At 39.2% G+C, this 16486-nt stretch overlaps 1 protein-coding gene across 3 annotated transcripts in view; it reads left to right on the plus strand.

The window, feature by feature from the left end:
- The window catches only part of LOC141907557 (uncharacterized), a 28387-nt gene extending 19453 nt beyond the window's left edge, over positions 1–8934 (plus strand). For all 3 annotated transcript variants that reach the window (XM_074797238.1, XM_074797239.1, XM_074797241.1), the window contains 2 exons: positions 1733–2487; positions 6958–8934. In XM_074797238.1, coding sequence (XP_074653339.1) covers positions 1881–2487; positions 6958–7235 — 885 coding nt within the window. In that variant the 5' untranslated portion in view covers positions 1733–1880 and the 3' untranslated portion in view covers positions 7236–8934. The remainder of the gene's footprint in view (positions 1–1732; positions 2488–6957) is intronic.
- Positions 8935–16486: the final 7552 nt, after the last annotated feature.

Consider the following 16486-nt stretch of genomic DNA (forward strand, 5'->3'; position numbering starts at 1 on the left):
TAAACCATTTAACCCGGGGATTTTCGAGCGGATTAGCGTCTTAGCTGTACTCGGTGTTAGGTTCGGGTCAATTAGTACCCGGTGAAGGCAGGTTGCGTATTTTTCCCATTTCATCTTCAGAGATTACGTGATGAGAAACGGTTTTTTCGTTGATCGATTGATTATAACCGGGCCATTAATACTAGCAGCGGGCTTTATGGGCGATATTAATCGCGATTAGATCACCTTCATGTGTGGATAAGAAAATCTCGTTTCCTCACCACCTGCCATCAGCCAAAGAACACATCACTATTACTGTGATACACGGCCATATCGATAAAAATAATGTTCCATCGACATCTGTATTACGTCGACGCGCGCGCACACACACACACACACACACGACCTTGACTCGTGTCTCGCGCCGCAGCGATACGGCATTTTTGTCGTAACCAAGCCGCGCGATGATGTCAGCGTTTCGACGAATACACTATTACACCGGTTTCGGTCGGCCCAGTAGACGTAATTGATGAAATTAAAAATTCCGGACGACGAATTACTTAAAAACACCCGAGGGATTCTGAATAGCTATTAGTAGTTGCGGATGGAAACTGGACTTCATCGGGCGATATGCTATTAGAATAGCTCGGCAAAGGGTTAACTGGCAATAACTTTCTTGCGGCATTCCTCCGATGCGGACCACAAAATATGCAATTTACGAGCAATCAAATTGTCTTAGAACCCAATAAATAATGTGCATCATAGCGTCTGTGATGCGGTTATACTGATCCCAATGCAGAATGTAATTATATTGACAAAAACGTACGCTGTCTGTCTGGTGTGGGACTAGCTCTCCACATGCGAATAGAAATGAATCCCACACCGCCCTCCCTTTAGGCCTACTTCTATTACGTTTTTATGTCGGCAACCCTCTGAATCTTGTGAGGCCCTCGAATAATAACAACAAAGATACGATATTTTTTACGGGAGGCAATGCGGATCGGCCGGACAAAAACCTGAACACATGTTTAATGTGGAAATCCCATTACTTTTCTTATATTTATTTACACCGTCAGTTTTATCCGCGCCTCAGCGCGGATTATTATTCATTTTACTTGGCGAACAATTAATTAGCCGGCGTGAGCTATATAGTATATAGAACCTATATACTAGAGGGTTTTGATAAATAGCTAATGCATTGCACATCGGTCGGATGTGTTAGTATTGAGCTGCTTAAGGCGGCAACATCAAAGCGTCGGAGCCATTCGGCGGTATGTTTTCTGAATATTGGGTCATTAACAATAATATCTTCTAAACGACCATTAGTCTGTTCAATATTCGAGCTCCGACCGTTTGTTGTGATGGCCGAACTGTATCGCTTTATAAGGACACCACAACAGTAGTTATAGCCGCGTAGTCGGTAGGAGTATATAATCGAATGGATGGTAATGTCGAGTGTAGGGCATAAAGAAATCGTATCAAACCCGGGTGAATGAATCGCGAGTTCTTTGTCAATTTAATGGCCGTTAAAATGGGACGCCACATGCGCGTTGAGTGCCGTAATATTCGCGATGAATACGAAAAACGCTTCGGAGAGAGAGAGAGAGAGGTTCCGCGTGAAATAGTAACGATCTACGACTTCGCGACGCGATGCAGCATTCTCTATACTCAAATGCGATTTAAAAACGTTAGTTTACGCGGCTCGATGATGCCAATAAGACTGTTTAATAAGCTCATCTCGTCTCTTTTGCAGATCACCAGAAGCCAACACCGTGGAGCGGTATTGTTCACGCGAGGCTTTGATGTTGTGCCGACGGCCGCCGTTGACTGCGCGTGCGCCATAACGTCGTTTGGTTTTAAGTACCACTATCGAGAGCCACAAATCACATGACGACAGAATTATGAGTACATACAGTTTTACGAATCCGTACAATATCGGGGCCACGCCGGGAAATCACATTGACCAATATTTGCCGAACAATGCTCTAAGCGCAAGCTACGCCCATCAGACGCGGGACTACGGCCACTACGACACCGGAGGAGTGGGGTTCGACACCGCCAACTGCGTAACGTCTCGATACCAGCATCAACAGTACGATAGATTGGACCAGCACCACCAGCATCTACGAACCGTAGTGAATAATGGTGCTCACCATCACGGTCACGGTCAGGGAGCCGGTGCCTCGCCTACAGATCATTTCTGCGGCCTGTCGGACAGTAGTGGGAATAACCCGGTGGTTAATTACTCGAGATTGAATGGCGGCGGTGAATTCTCGTCTTCCCGAACGAGTGATTACACGAACAGTTGCGGTACGGGCGGTGGATCTGTGCAGGATTTTTCGTGCGGCAATCGGGCGGGAACGGTCACCGGCGATTCGGCCGGCGATTTTCGGATTTCGTCGCATTCACCGACCTCGACGACTGCCGCGAGTCAGCATAACTCAACAAATGGCTCACCGGCTCAGCTACCTCCACACGGCCTGTACCCGTGGATGAAAAGTTTACACGGTAAGTTAGTATGGTTCCCGGCTAAATTTTCGTCGTATCTTATTGCATGCAATAGATTCCGAATATAAAAAGCTTAGCATAATCCCGTAGGCCTTGATATATATCAGGATTCATGTCAAACTACAGATATGAATATCCTTATTAATACGACTGTTGACATATTTATCTCGGGCCGCAGATGTGCGTTAATGATCATCCGTTCGTGATTTGCATGTGTTTTTACAAATTTGCACAACAACTTTGCGTTAATTTCACAGCCGGTCGTTTCAAAGTGTCTTCATTCCCACACACACAACTCCTTCTTCTTACCGCGTATAATAGACACCGCATAGCAATACGGGGGCCGCACGTTTTACATAATAGCAGTCTCGTAAATGTCAGAGTGATGAATTTTTCAAATGGGAACGGTTTAGAAAACGAATTTTTCATCCCATTTAATCAGTCACCTGTTCCAATCGGGAATTAACTTCTGCCGCCCGAAACCTCAAGGGCCCTACTTTATACGCAGTGTATCCACGGGTATTCAGAGGTAATGGTCTGAAACACGCCAGGCACACACGAGTTTACAGAGTTATTTAGCTGGCTGTCGGTGGCTGGTAATGGGCACAAAATCTGTGGGGGCATCGTAACGATAAACCTCTTACGACAGCCTATATACACACATACACAGACCAAGGAGGTGTAATGAGACTTCCTACACGAACATATAATCAGGGAAGTGTAGTGACACTTCCCTGTTGTATATATCAAGTCAAACAAACAAGACTATTTTTCGTATGCATTTTGATTAAGCCGAATTTATTTATTGAGATTTTGGTTTATGTCAGTATTCATAGTTCATTGAAGCTGGGATTAACTCATTTCGCCTATGGTTCAAACCATAAATGCCGCATGTAAAAATACCCCTGGCGTTCCGTGGGCAACATACTCTGAATGTATAGCTCGATGGAGGTACGTCGCGTCACACCTATGAGACTGGCGTATTCCGTATCGCGACAAGACCTCGGGATTTGAAAGATGATTTTTGAAATATTAGCGTCGAATATAATAAAATCAAGAAATCTACGAGGAGCTATTGAGAATGATATAATTACTTTTTGTTGAAATGAATGGAGAATGGATTATTATCGAGGGATCTATAAATCACGGTCGCTTCCTTGTGTCGATAGTTTAATATCGATAAATTTGTCCACTGCGTCATTTTGACGGCAGGTATATTGCGCAGTTCTTGATTGCGATGAAGTGTCTTTTCCGGTCTAGCTCGTCTCGTGTGTGATGGGTTTACATTTAATTAGCGTCTCTTCATTACGTTGAAAGATGTCAAAAGCATTTTGTAGTAGTATTTGGATCTACGCTCTATCGGTGACTCAGATAAGGAGAAAGTGAAATAAGTCCCATTTCTATATTCGGTTGACATTAGAAGACATCATGTTTTTCGTATATTCTGTACTCATCTTTAAAATAGTCTCAGCCAATTGATTGTCTTCCATTGGCTCGGGTTGTCTTTAGGTCTTCCAGTGAATTATTTTGGCCAGTAGTTTTGAGAGACGGGTCTCATTTCACCTTCGGACCAAAGAGGGCATCGCGCCGCGTGTGACATCCACATTTCTCAATGCATGAGTTCGACATTTCTCGCGAGAACGAAAACCTTTTTAGTGAACTTCGACATACTCTTAACATTCATACGAAGTTGACCCCGATGGGACAACAAAATCTTCGATCGTATCAGTTATACCAAAAAAACGTAAAGAGGACCTTTTCATGTATTTTCTGTAATACATATTTTCTTAATCGTATCTATTTTCCTTGATACAAATGATAAAACGTTTCTGAAACAACGTGTACACTGTAAATACGGCAGATTTGTAATATTTAGTAGTTGGTTGTAATTGATTTTTATATACAAAAGTTCATGATGTAATGAATTTTGATTTAGTCTTGCAGCTGCCGCGCGTATTTCCACGATTGAAACTGTATATACGTGTATATACCGGGGGTGATTTGTTTTTGCAATCAGCGTATAATGTATTAACCCAGATTGACTGTTAAATCCTGCTTCATTGGATTTAATTCATGGTACATTAATCATTTTGTTGTGTGCAATATTCTGCATTTCTTTGAATTTAAAAAAACAAGTAGTATCTTTTTCATATTTGGAATCGGAAAGTCATTTGTCATTTTGATGAATTTTTCAACGTAGACATATTGGTTATAAATTGTACGTGAAGTTAGTTTTAAATTTCGAATGACAGTTCGAATATTCATCTAGACTAAATCCTATAGGACTAATCCAAAAGGATTTCGGTGATTGATGATGAATGGTTGATTTGACTTTTGAACTGAAAAGCCTGACAAGTATCATTTTCAAAAGCCGATTCAGTTAAACGGATGTAAAATAGCGCTTTCAATTCTAACCCGCCTGTATTATATCTCTATCGTATTATTCAGGTTTTCAATAAGAAACCAATTTTCTCAACATCAAATAACCTTTTGTTTGAATATAATATATCATGAAAATCGATTCGCGATTCGAAATCGGAATATTGACAAACGCAACATTTCAGCGGCGTAGAAAGTAGACGAGAGGTTGATAAATAACGCTTATACAAAAAAATGAATGAACGAGGAAAACTAGTGACGAGTAATGATGGAATTGTTTAACTCGTGGATCCGTTTTTCCAGTGAATGGACATAGAGAACGTATCATTGCATGGGATTTAACCAGGCAAACATAGCCGGGCCAGACGCAATCCGAAAGCGTCCTATAACCATTCTTTTTTAGTCACCTAATTACCCATTAACCCGCCGCGTAACGACGTCGTAAAGTAACGAAACTCCGCCTACAAACGACAAAGGTCACGTCATCTTCTGAATAGCTTTTTGCATAATAAACATAATCAGCCCAGTAGACATAGAAAATTATGCATGCGCGCAGGAGCGTTCCAAACACCGATTCGGCCATCTATCAAATTCATGACATTTAAAAAAAGAATATCATGTCGATATAAACCATTCGAGCAATATCTATATTAGTTGACTTTACTTTTACAAGTTACACCTATTGCATTCGGGAAGATCTTAATCACGATATTAGTTCTTAACTAAAAGGAGAGATGATGTAAGAATTGCAAGAATATCACCGATGCAAAATATAACAAACGTATTCTTCGGTTGTGTATACACACACGCTGCAACGATCATCATGTTGATATGACACACGCGGTAGCGCCGAAAATGCATTACTTTTGTCGGAGAAATGAAATATTTATATAAAAAATGCCGGCAGTTCGCGCGGCGCGCTGCGGTGGTATTTTTTTCTGCTCCCTTCTCACCAGCAGTCGAGCGGTGCATAGCAATTTATAAAAGGTGAACATTCAGCGCAGCTGGTGTTTATAATATCGAATTTAATGCAGCCGTGCCGGGCATCAAAGTGCGGCGAACGGTAATGTCGTCTGGAATAGAATAGTAATGGGTCTTACTTCCAAAAAGTGATTCGTTTGATCTTCACCGCCTTACGGGAAAACTGCCATTATGCTACTACGCATTTCTTTTTATCTCGACGCATTTCTTTTTTTACTTACAAACGACACCGCGCAGTATTTTTAAGCACACGCATACGCATATTTAAACGCTCAAAGTAGTAAAAATGTATTCTTTTTACGCAAAATTGAAGAATGCCGTCGAACATTAGTTTTACGTTTCGGCGTACGGTGGCAGCACATTACAGCCGTTAAACGCCGCTCTGCGCTAGTTTTTATGGCGGGAAAATTGAAAGACCACCTCGTAAATCACTGGCAATGAACATTTTTCCTATAAATTGATAACGTTTTTGCAATGTGGCCCATTACATACATCGTTCGCGGCGTTACGAGCTTGATGAGCGCATAGGTAAGATGATCTATTTCGACGAATGTATACATGTATATTTGCTTTCGGTTTTGTCGCGATCAAAACTACTTCAACCTTTCGATCATATCGTTCATATTTTCTGCGTTTTGCTGGCCGAATTTTCGAGCTTTTCTCATTTTCTTCGTCGATTATCTAAATCAAGATAGATTCTTCTTTCGCGATACGAAACAACGTTCGTCACAGCATCGCTTCGTCGTTTCGCCGTGGTAGATTAGTTAAAATCTAGAGCTTTCCGCCGAAACGTCGGTATTCCGTGCGCTGTGACCGTTTATTTCGCGCGTGTGGCCCCAAGGAGAACCATACGCCCAAACGCGAAATCTAGGTAGAAGAATTACGGTCATAATTATCATAAATCTTCATTCCTTTGACTGGAAAAAATCGGTATTTTTGCGCATGAGGAAACAGTTATATCGAGCATGTTTGACGATCTTATCAACAAGGCTACTAATTATCTCGATAATAGACTATATGCCTATGCTACAATATACACAATATATTGAAGCCGATATTTTAAACAAATAATACCTGTTCATATATTTCTATCTTCTCGATTCGTTGCAGGCAGCGAACGAAAACGAGGAAGGCAAACATACACTCGCCATCAAACGTTAGAACTCGAAAAAGAATTCCATTTTAACCGCTATCTCACCAGACGACGGCGTATCGAGATCGCGCACATGTTAAATTTGACTGAGCGCCAAATCAAAATCTGGTTCCAGAACCGCCGCATGAAATGGAAAAAGGAACATAAACTGATCAAGGAGTCGATGGGCGGAAAGTCACCCGGAAATAACGACGACGAAATCGACAGTCCCCCTAGCGGTGACGATAGTAAGTAAAACGGAAACGTTCTAGAGTAGAACTTTTCATGAAAGGTCGATACGTAGAATTTTGAATATATACTAAAAACATTGAATGAAAATTTAGACCATAACCCACATTTTTGAATTGGATTCTAAGAAAGTGGAATTTACTATTGAACTCAAATGCGGTATGATAATGTAAGTATTTTCGATTTTTGTTCGTAAAGGAAACTAGGTCATATTCATTTCAAAAATGACTTAGGGATTCAATTTTTCGTTAGTTGATATGAATAATCATGGAAAGAAATATTCTACCGGCCGATAACAGATCTCACGCGTGCAAGAATGTTGTATAGTTATTCCGTAATAATATATATTCATTGCACGACTTGTACAGCTCAATAAATAGTATAAAACGGAACACTAATATGAATATCTATATGAATGATCTATCAGTGAATCGAATAATTATTCTTAAGACTTTCCACTCAAAAACGCGAATATCTTTTCAACTACTCGATGAAAAAATAAGCCTATGGAATATTCATTTAACCGATGATTATATCTCAAAATGAATGTATGGGATGATTAATTTTTTCATAAAGATAGTAATTAAGGTCATATCGTTGTACTGGGGAAAGCGCAATCTCTAGACAGCGTACGATTGTATTATCTTTAAATCGGTCGTTGGAATACATTGAGTCTACGAGAAATAATCGGAAACTGGATAAATATTTCCATTTTTTCAAAACTTTCGAAAAACTTGAAAATCTCAAACTTTCAATACATTTTCAATGTATCCGACGTACGGTATTATGATCCAACGATTCCCAAATATCAACGAATCGTCTAAAAAGATATCGTAGAAATCAATCGAATTGATGAACATTATTATTCTACACATTCGTTCTGGGTGCATTTCTTAATGTAAATATATATATATAGAATTTACATTAGTTGATCTTTTTCTTGCAAAATACGGTTTATGGTGAAATAATAATCAAGCTCACAGTCGGGGTACAAGGAAAAAAGAGTTGTGTATATTATTTTATTGAACTTTTAATTTATTACTTATTTTCATTTTATTACCACGTGTCGTTGCATATACATGTATATAAATAGTAAACGTGCACGAATGTAAAAAGTGAAACACGACGATGTGGCTTGTGTATTTATAGAATTCAGTCTGACCAACATGACCGTCTCATTTTTAAATGTAAAAGATAACTAGTAATATATGTGAGTTAGACTTAGAGAATGATTATTGTATTGTTCCAAGGAAACTATTTTGTCTGTGACGTTGATATAGATACTCGATCCGTGTAGAATTTTATGCTAATCATTTCAAACTATAGGTAGGTCGATTATTATTTCCTTAGTATTTATTCTATGTAGGGCGGAGCCTTCTTTTTTATTCATGAATTTACAAAGGTCTTTTGTTAGGCTCGAAGCCGTCGGTGTTTTATGTCTTTTAGTTTCGGGCTTTTCCGCTAGTCGGCGGTAGCTTTGAAAGCCCCGGTTCGCTATAATACGAGTGGGAGATTTTTGCAGGGTAAATGAATAACACTATTTCTCTCTTATTTCACGGTGGCGTGTATAACGTGTTATTATGTGAATACCACCGCATTAGAATATACATTATATAGACATATATGAATATATTTTGTAGAATATGCATTCGTAATTAGTCTCAACGTGAAATAAAAAATGTATACATGTCATGTGACTCAACTATTGGTCAATTCAATGTCTCCCGTCTGCTCAGTTGCTATGGAAACCAATCGGGGAATGTCACGTCAGTTTTGTCATGTTTGCAAAGACGTCTCAAACACAATGAGGGACCGTGAGTTCATACTTTTTATGATAACACAATTTTCAACACGTGAATCGGCCTAGATAATGTATGTTGATTTTTATGACTTCTCTTTGACTTGTTTATGGCCGTTGCATTGAATAGGTACATATACTAAATGCAAGAGCGAATAATGCATGTGTCTAGGGTTGATCTACACCGCGTACCAAAAGGTACCCTGTTCGGCTTAGGTTTTTGTCCCTTTTGACATGTTTACGAGGTACTGTGTACATAATTCTACCAGCTGGTATATACCGCGTGCATCGGGGTTCCATTGTCTGTTTAGGCAAGGCTTCACCAAGCGATGCATTGAAAAAAAGAGGGTTAGTTGCATTTCACCGGAAAAATCAGACGGAGGTATTATGCTTACTTGCGCCGGTACGCGAGTTGATCTTTCGACTTCGTCCGTGGCGTTCTCGTGTTGTTAGCCAGCCGGTTTTCCATTGGATTCGCGATTTATTTGATTACGCGTACGTATACATTAAATTATTCATAGCATCAATGCGACTAGGCTTAAACGACATTTGAGACGAAAAATATCTGCGTCGCTTTATGCGATAAGAATTGATGGTATCGGCGTTAACCTTGGGAAGGCAAATTGACATTCAGAACAGCTAATACGACTATATTTATGTATTCCTCGGTTTGCCGTGTTATCCCTCGCGTTCGAATTCGGAATCCCAGATCACGCGGCGTAATTCAAAAATGGAAAGTTCACCGGATCCGGAGAGAGTATCGCCGGTGATTAATGCTCCCGTCATTCGCTCCGAGAATTGCGATTGCAAGTGGAACCGCGACGGAGGTCAGGGTCATCGGACGTGAGGTCATCGCGGACACCAGTTATCCGTGGCGTGATAAATCGCGTTCGTGATTGAGCCGACATTTCCCGATCATTTCTGGACCCTCGACGAATGACATGATTACTTCTAGCGGTCTGTATAAGTAATCAGTGGTAGTGTATGAAATATTCGCCCCCGGATCAACAATACAGACACCATGGCGATGACCGATAAACAGATATCGAATAGATGCGGGTTGATTCGTATGAGGAAATGGCGGGTTTCTACGTACCCTGTAGAACCGAGCTTGTGTTAAAAATAATAATTCACAAGCCATTCTACAGTGTACATTGAAACATTTGCTACTTACACCATCATGGCGCACAGATTCTGGTCGTAGGACTGCTGGACAGAAAATAAGAGCTATGAACTGGCAATTAATATTTTTCCGTTATACCCTTGACCAAATAACGAACATTTCCTTTCACTTAGAAAAATGTTTATTTCAGATCACGAACACGCTTAATAGAAATATATGCAGGTTTTACAGCATAAATCAGCCAAAATGTGGAAGCGGTCTCATTACGTATTCGCATACGTGGCGAACCAGTCAGCCACGTATGCTGTCTGGCTGCCTACACACAACATCATACAAAAATACCTTTTCATACAAAATTCATGATTCTGGTTACTACACGTAGAGAAATCAAGAATTCAGTTTCCCCTACCACACACGTCTTTAAAGACCTTTGTTTAGAATTTGCCCCGTTTGAGGCCACAATGGCGTCTTTGTGATGATCAATAGAGCCGTCGCGATAGATGTCAAGGCGTTTTGAATGTTAATGCAATGGAAGCCTTCTCATGAATTATTGACGAGTAGGAGGTGCTTGTCTTTCTCGAATATCGCACACACTGCATTCGCAACACTCTTCCATCCTAAAACAAGTATAAATTCGTATATGAAAATATGCTTTTTGTCACAAGGTTACGTTAATTAATATCTGCCTTTAATGGCCAAAAACTGGAGAGTTCGTGGAGAGTTTGGAAATGAGGATTCGTCAACAGCCAGTGGTTAACGTTTGTAAGAAGTAAGAGAGCAACAAAAGCCCAAACGAAAACAACCAACTACGTATACCTTTTAGACAATATAATAAGCGTATAGCTGTGGTTTGAGAATGCGAGCAAATCATTTCATTTTGTCAAATTGTGTTGTTTTCAAAACAGATACTCTAATCACATTCGAAAAGGTGCTCTCTATTTCCCGGTGTAGCGCAACTAAAGTATAAACCCATGCACAAGAATCTATTCCGAGAGCTTAAGATACCAAGCTGAAGCAAGACGACGTATGCATGTACAAACAATAAGACATAGGCGCCTATAGATAATCGACACTGATTTCTCCACATCGCGAATTTAAAAATGGGTCACAATCGTTTTCATGGGGCACAAACTTACGCGTTGAATGTAGGCGAATCCTTGATTTATTATATTTATTGAGGCTAGGCATTTTTATTGCGAGCGGTGGCCTTTGATGTTTGTTCACCCTATCAGTCTGCGGTTAAACAACAAACGATTCATCTGTCCACTGGTTCTGATACACGCCGACCGAACCCTACATACACAAGTATTTTTTTCGTCGACAAATCGGTTGAAAATATAAAGTAACTGCACCGGGAAACCTCGGACGCTTCTTTCAAGGGTCGCAGTACGACGTCCAAGGCCGGTGGAGCTTATTTTTAGCTTCCGTCGTTCCCAGAATGCCCTCGTTGATTACCGTGAACCGATATTGTTTCGAGAATCAAACGCTAATTTACCGAGAAATCTACAGAGCAAAGCGACACGGCGTTCATCATTGTGTTCAAACAAAATTAATCATTTCATTAATATTGTTGAGTGCGGCGCCCTCCAAGTACAACGTTTACCGTTTATTTTCACGCTCGGCGTCTTTGATGCTCAAGAAAATCCATAAACAATTTTTTGATTTTCAAGTGCAAAAGAAATACACATTTTGCAAAAATGGACGAAATGTTGAACCCCACGATTTACCTGATTATCATAACCTATTGATAAAACACTCGGTGTTGTAACGAGTATGCGAAATCCCACAATAGTCATCTTTGTGAATCCTCGACGAGGGTCAGAGAATAAGTGTCGGTTTTATAGGCTAGTATCAACTTTGAGCCAGGGGTTAACTCATTTGAAAATGAATTGAGTTAGCCCCAAGGTTAAAGATAAGTCTATAAAACCGGCCCCTGTAGGTGAATGAAGTCGAAACGCCGAGATTTACCAGCTTAGGGGAACACTTCGAACAATTTATTATCGTATTCATATTATGAAATATATATACCCAGTGTTTTCCTTGACTTATTCCCTACGGATCAATTTGGATTATAACGTACGCCTATAGATATTGTGGTGTGGTGATCGAAGTGAAATAGTTTGAGGGTATTTATTAAATTCCATTTTTCATATTATATATTGAGGTCACCCCACACACTGTCCGCAGATTCGCTGATTCTAATATAGATCTGAAATAAATTTGATTGTTTTGTACATGTATTCTTTAAATACACAAACCTCTTCTTGACATTCAGATTCAGTTTATTCTTTACACATTTAACACGAATCAACAGGACATATGCTTTCCCACAGTCCTATTCAAATCGATAGTCACTGGGCTAATTTTAGCTCACTTCGTTTTACGACCTTTATAAAAATATACACGCAACCAATGCGAAGAGACGACATCTATTGTTAAACGCCTGAAACAGTTGAACCGGGAACAATTTCACACAGATCTACATGTACATTATTTGTAAAAATATTCAATTCCAATATCATACTCTTATGAATCCATTCCATACAAGTGCCAAATCAAAAATGTGCAATGAAAATATTAGCGTGAGTGTGATTTAAATTATTGTATGAAATAGCTGCTAACTAATTTGTGATGAAACAGAAAATAAGATCAAAATCAAACCAAAGCTTGTCGAAAGATATTCCGGATTAAAGAAGCCTGCAACCTCGAAGAAGATTACAGATTTTAACAAACGTTTGAACAACAGGGTTAAACACATTCTTTTTCGAACAATACGTAATTGGTATCAAAATATTATTTTCATTTGCTTTTCATGGCCGAAACATGAATTATACATACGAGCTAATATCGCAAACCCCAAAACAGCTATTTCCTACTGTACGACATTGCGACATCGTCCACCAACGCGTAATAAGTGCCATCGCCATGATTTAAAACCACGGAGCACAATAAACGTCCATAATTTTCAATCGTACTTTAATGATGGACAAACAGCCGCCGGCGTTTTTACCGCGCAATAATTATGTCATATTTTGACAGATTCCCCTCAAACGAGCATGATCTATGTATTTTAATCGTATGGCGTTGTTTTGTTGACCGATTTGACTACGGCTGTTGACACCACTTATGAGACCTCGTCATTCACTGATAATAATTTACTAGATTCCTAGCCATTAATTCAAGTTTGCATATTATTGGTTAATTATCGCCGGGCAAATGACAGTTTTAATAGCTCACGACACGTTTTCGTTTTATGTAATATAGAACTCGATGATAAATTCTCTCTCGCATTCATCATCGGTCGAGATTTAATGGCTATTAATTTATTTAATAAGTTCTCCTAATGCGACAAGGGGTTAAGTGGTGAATCGTTGTAATGGTTATCAAAATTTTATTATGAAATAAATTATCAAACGTCACTTTAGTACATAGGATACGCGTAGCACTTTCCCTACACACGCGCGCGCGCAGAATACATTTCTGTTTGCCGAATCGTTGCGATTTTTGGTTTCTAACAGAACTATAAGCATTTACTTTGATTTCAAGTACGTGCAAGATATTGATTCGAAAAGTAAGCAAAATACAATTTGAAATTGGATGGCAAATATCTTGCGAAGAATATAACGTAATATCGTAGAGTTAAGTTCTTTAGAAGTTGTTAAGAAATCATACACTTTCAGAAAAAGTTAATTTTCAAAGAAAATAGACTTATCTATTTTTGAGAGTGATGAAAATAAATTATGATGCGCAAACTGGGTAAAAGAGAAATATGTATATATTACACACAAGTATTCTTGTGTAAGGTGTCAAGGTGAAGTATATGGTTTATACTTTCTAATAACTTACTAACACAAACGTAGACTACGTTTTCCATTAAAAAGTTAGACATTGATGCATGATTTAGTGGTAACATATTTTACTTTCATAAGTTGTTAGCACAGGCTTAAAGCGTCGTTCACGCGCTGAGAGGGCGCTAGCTGCAACCGTGTACATAATGCAAGCCGGCGGCAAGAACAAAAGCTGTCATACAGGTCATAAATTGCTGCAGTCAAAGACGACGAATAAATCACCATCCATCATTGAAATGGCCGCCTCAACCTCTCATACTATAATTTATCCCCGTAATATAAGCGCCAGCACATGAAAATATTTACTAGCAGCCCTCATAATTCTTCGTTTGTCATTAGCTCGGCTTGCCGGCTTTGTTAACCACGTAGAATGTCTTGTATTTTGGAAAGTTTTATGGAACACTGCGAACGCAATAAATTTGCGATGTTCAATGAGTTTGAATCGAGCTTGAATTGAAGGTGAAATATACGGCGGTCGGTTTTGTTTTATGGCCCTGTAATCCCGACGCCCAGAGCTTGGCAGATTTTTGATTTACAATTGCGCGGTTTTTGTTTCGCCATCGCCGGATATAGAAACGAGTGAACAGATTTCATCCACGATGTTTTAACCTTTTGACCAGTTTAATCTATTTTTGACACCGAAAGCAGAAGTCCAAATCAAATCTTTAATATGTGAAAGCAACTTTACGATCTACGAAATAATTTCATAGCTTTTGTAGTTATATGAAAGAATAAGCTGTCAGCGAATTCTGAAAGTCTTCAAATCCTCTTCAAGAGCCATTACTACACATTTCCTGCAACCAAAAAGGGTAATGAGTCTGAAGAGCCGGTGAAATATTTCATAGATAATATGTTTGATCGCTAGTTTTGAAATGAACATACTAGATTGGTAAAAACCGAGATAATGGCGGTGAAAACTCAGTCAGCAAAGAAGAGAAAAATATTCATCCCACGTTTTTGCTGCCAGTCTCCCGGAGAAATACAGAATTTAACCTCTATGACGCCACTGGTTCTGATAAGGCAAGATTTATGGACGAATTGTGTCGCTATAGTTAATTACTTTCGTGATGGTGGTCGCCCTAAAAAGCCTGTCTAAAAGTTTAGAAATGTCAAGAAATATTTCGCAATAATTTATTCGATTCGGAATACGATCTATTTGCGTAATGTTATCAAATTTGAAGGCATTCATTATACGCGGTTGTAATAAGTAATTTAGATTATTTTCTAAACGGATAACTTCGATATGGCGTTTCAAATACATAGATCACGCGAAGAAGTTTTTTATTGCTAAAATGACTTCATTATTAGAATAAATGTGAAAGATACATATACAAACACGAAACAAATAGCCACAGCCGCTACCAGCTCATAATAAACCAATCATAAACACGCACGGATATTTATGTATCGCCATTCTTATGAGAACACTTCGAATTTATGCGTGGGAAGAATTCTGATAATTCAAATGTCAAACTACTCAGTCGTGGACGAAGAAAAATCGCGAATATGTGCTTTACAAAATGACACATATGTGCGAATAAGCACCACCCCTATCAGACAGCTGTGCTAGGTTCACCTCAGAACCGTCTCTTATCGCCTTTGAAATACGTGTTTTCTGCACAAAAATTAAATAAACAAAATTCACAACACTGAGCGCGAATATTCCAAATGCGGTTTACGAAAACGCATGGCACTCTGCACCGCCATCGTGACATCGATATGTAATGCGAAATAACCTCTAGAACATATTAATTACCATGTAATTGAAGCGGCAGGTGGAATTTATGTAATGTGGCCGTCTATGATAAATAATAATGGATTCGCATCACGAAACAGTCGTAGACAGTCACAAAAATCTGTTGAATATTACAAATACGCCGCTTTTGAAACATATTCTTCACGTTTTTGTAACTTAATCGCTATCATTTAATGCAGAAGAGGTTTTTTCTTCTAAAGCGATTTATCTCAAATTCAGAGGGGGCGTTTCTTACCGGAACATTTCATAATATCGATAATAACTTTAGTGATTAAAATTTATCCCTTTTCAGTTCGTTTTATCATCGAAGGCGCGCGCGCGTAGCAAAAATGTCAAGATTCATTATCGGCGGGAAAAATAGTTTTCAAAATGTTTGCAAATTGTTTTGTGACTTTGGCGTGCGTTTTGACCATCGGTGACCGTAATAACAAGAGCAACGCACGAACCTGTACATATTAGAGCTCATTGCTGCCATATACACGGGTCAAACAGAAGTTATTAGATTCTTATGCGTCTAAATATATAGACCTAACACGCATTCTTTTTCTTTCGGCATTCGCTCGACTGAAGTTCATCGTTCCTATTTTATTGCCGGGTGTGTTAAAATGTCAATCATTCTAAACTCAGATTTTACTAGGTTTTTTCCCAAATAAATCATGATTCCGTCTACGAACGACTGAAAGGTGATACGCAAAGTGACAAGGAGGAATCGGAACGCTTATCGGTGTATGTC

This window comes from Tubulanus polymorphus, chromosome 6, assembly GCF_964204645.1.
Source record: "Tubulanus polymorphus chromosome 6, tnTubPoly1.2, whole genome shotgun sequence".
NCBI classification, from domain to species: Eukaryota; Metazoa; Nemertea; class Palaeonemertea; order Tubulaniformes; family Tubulanidae; genus Tubulanus; species Tubulanus polymorphus.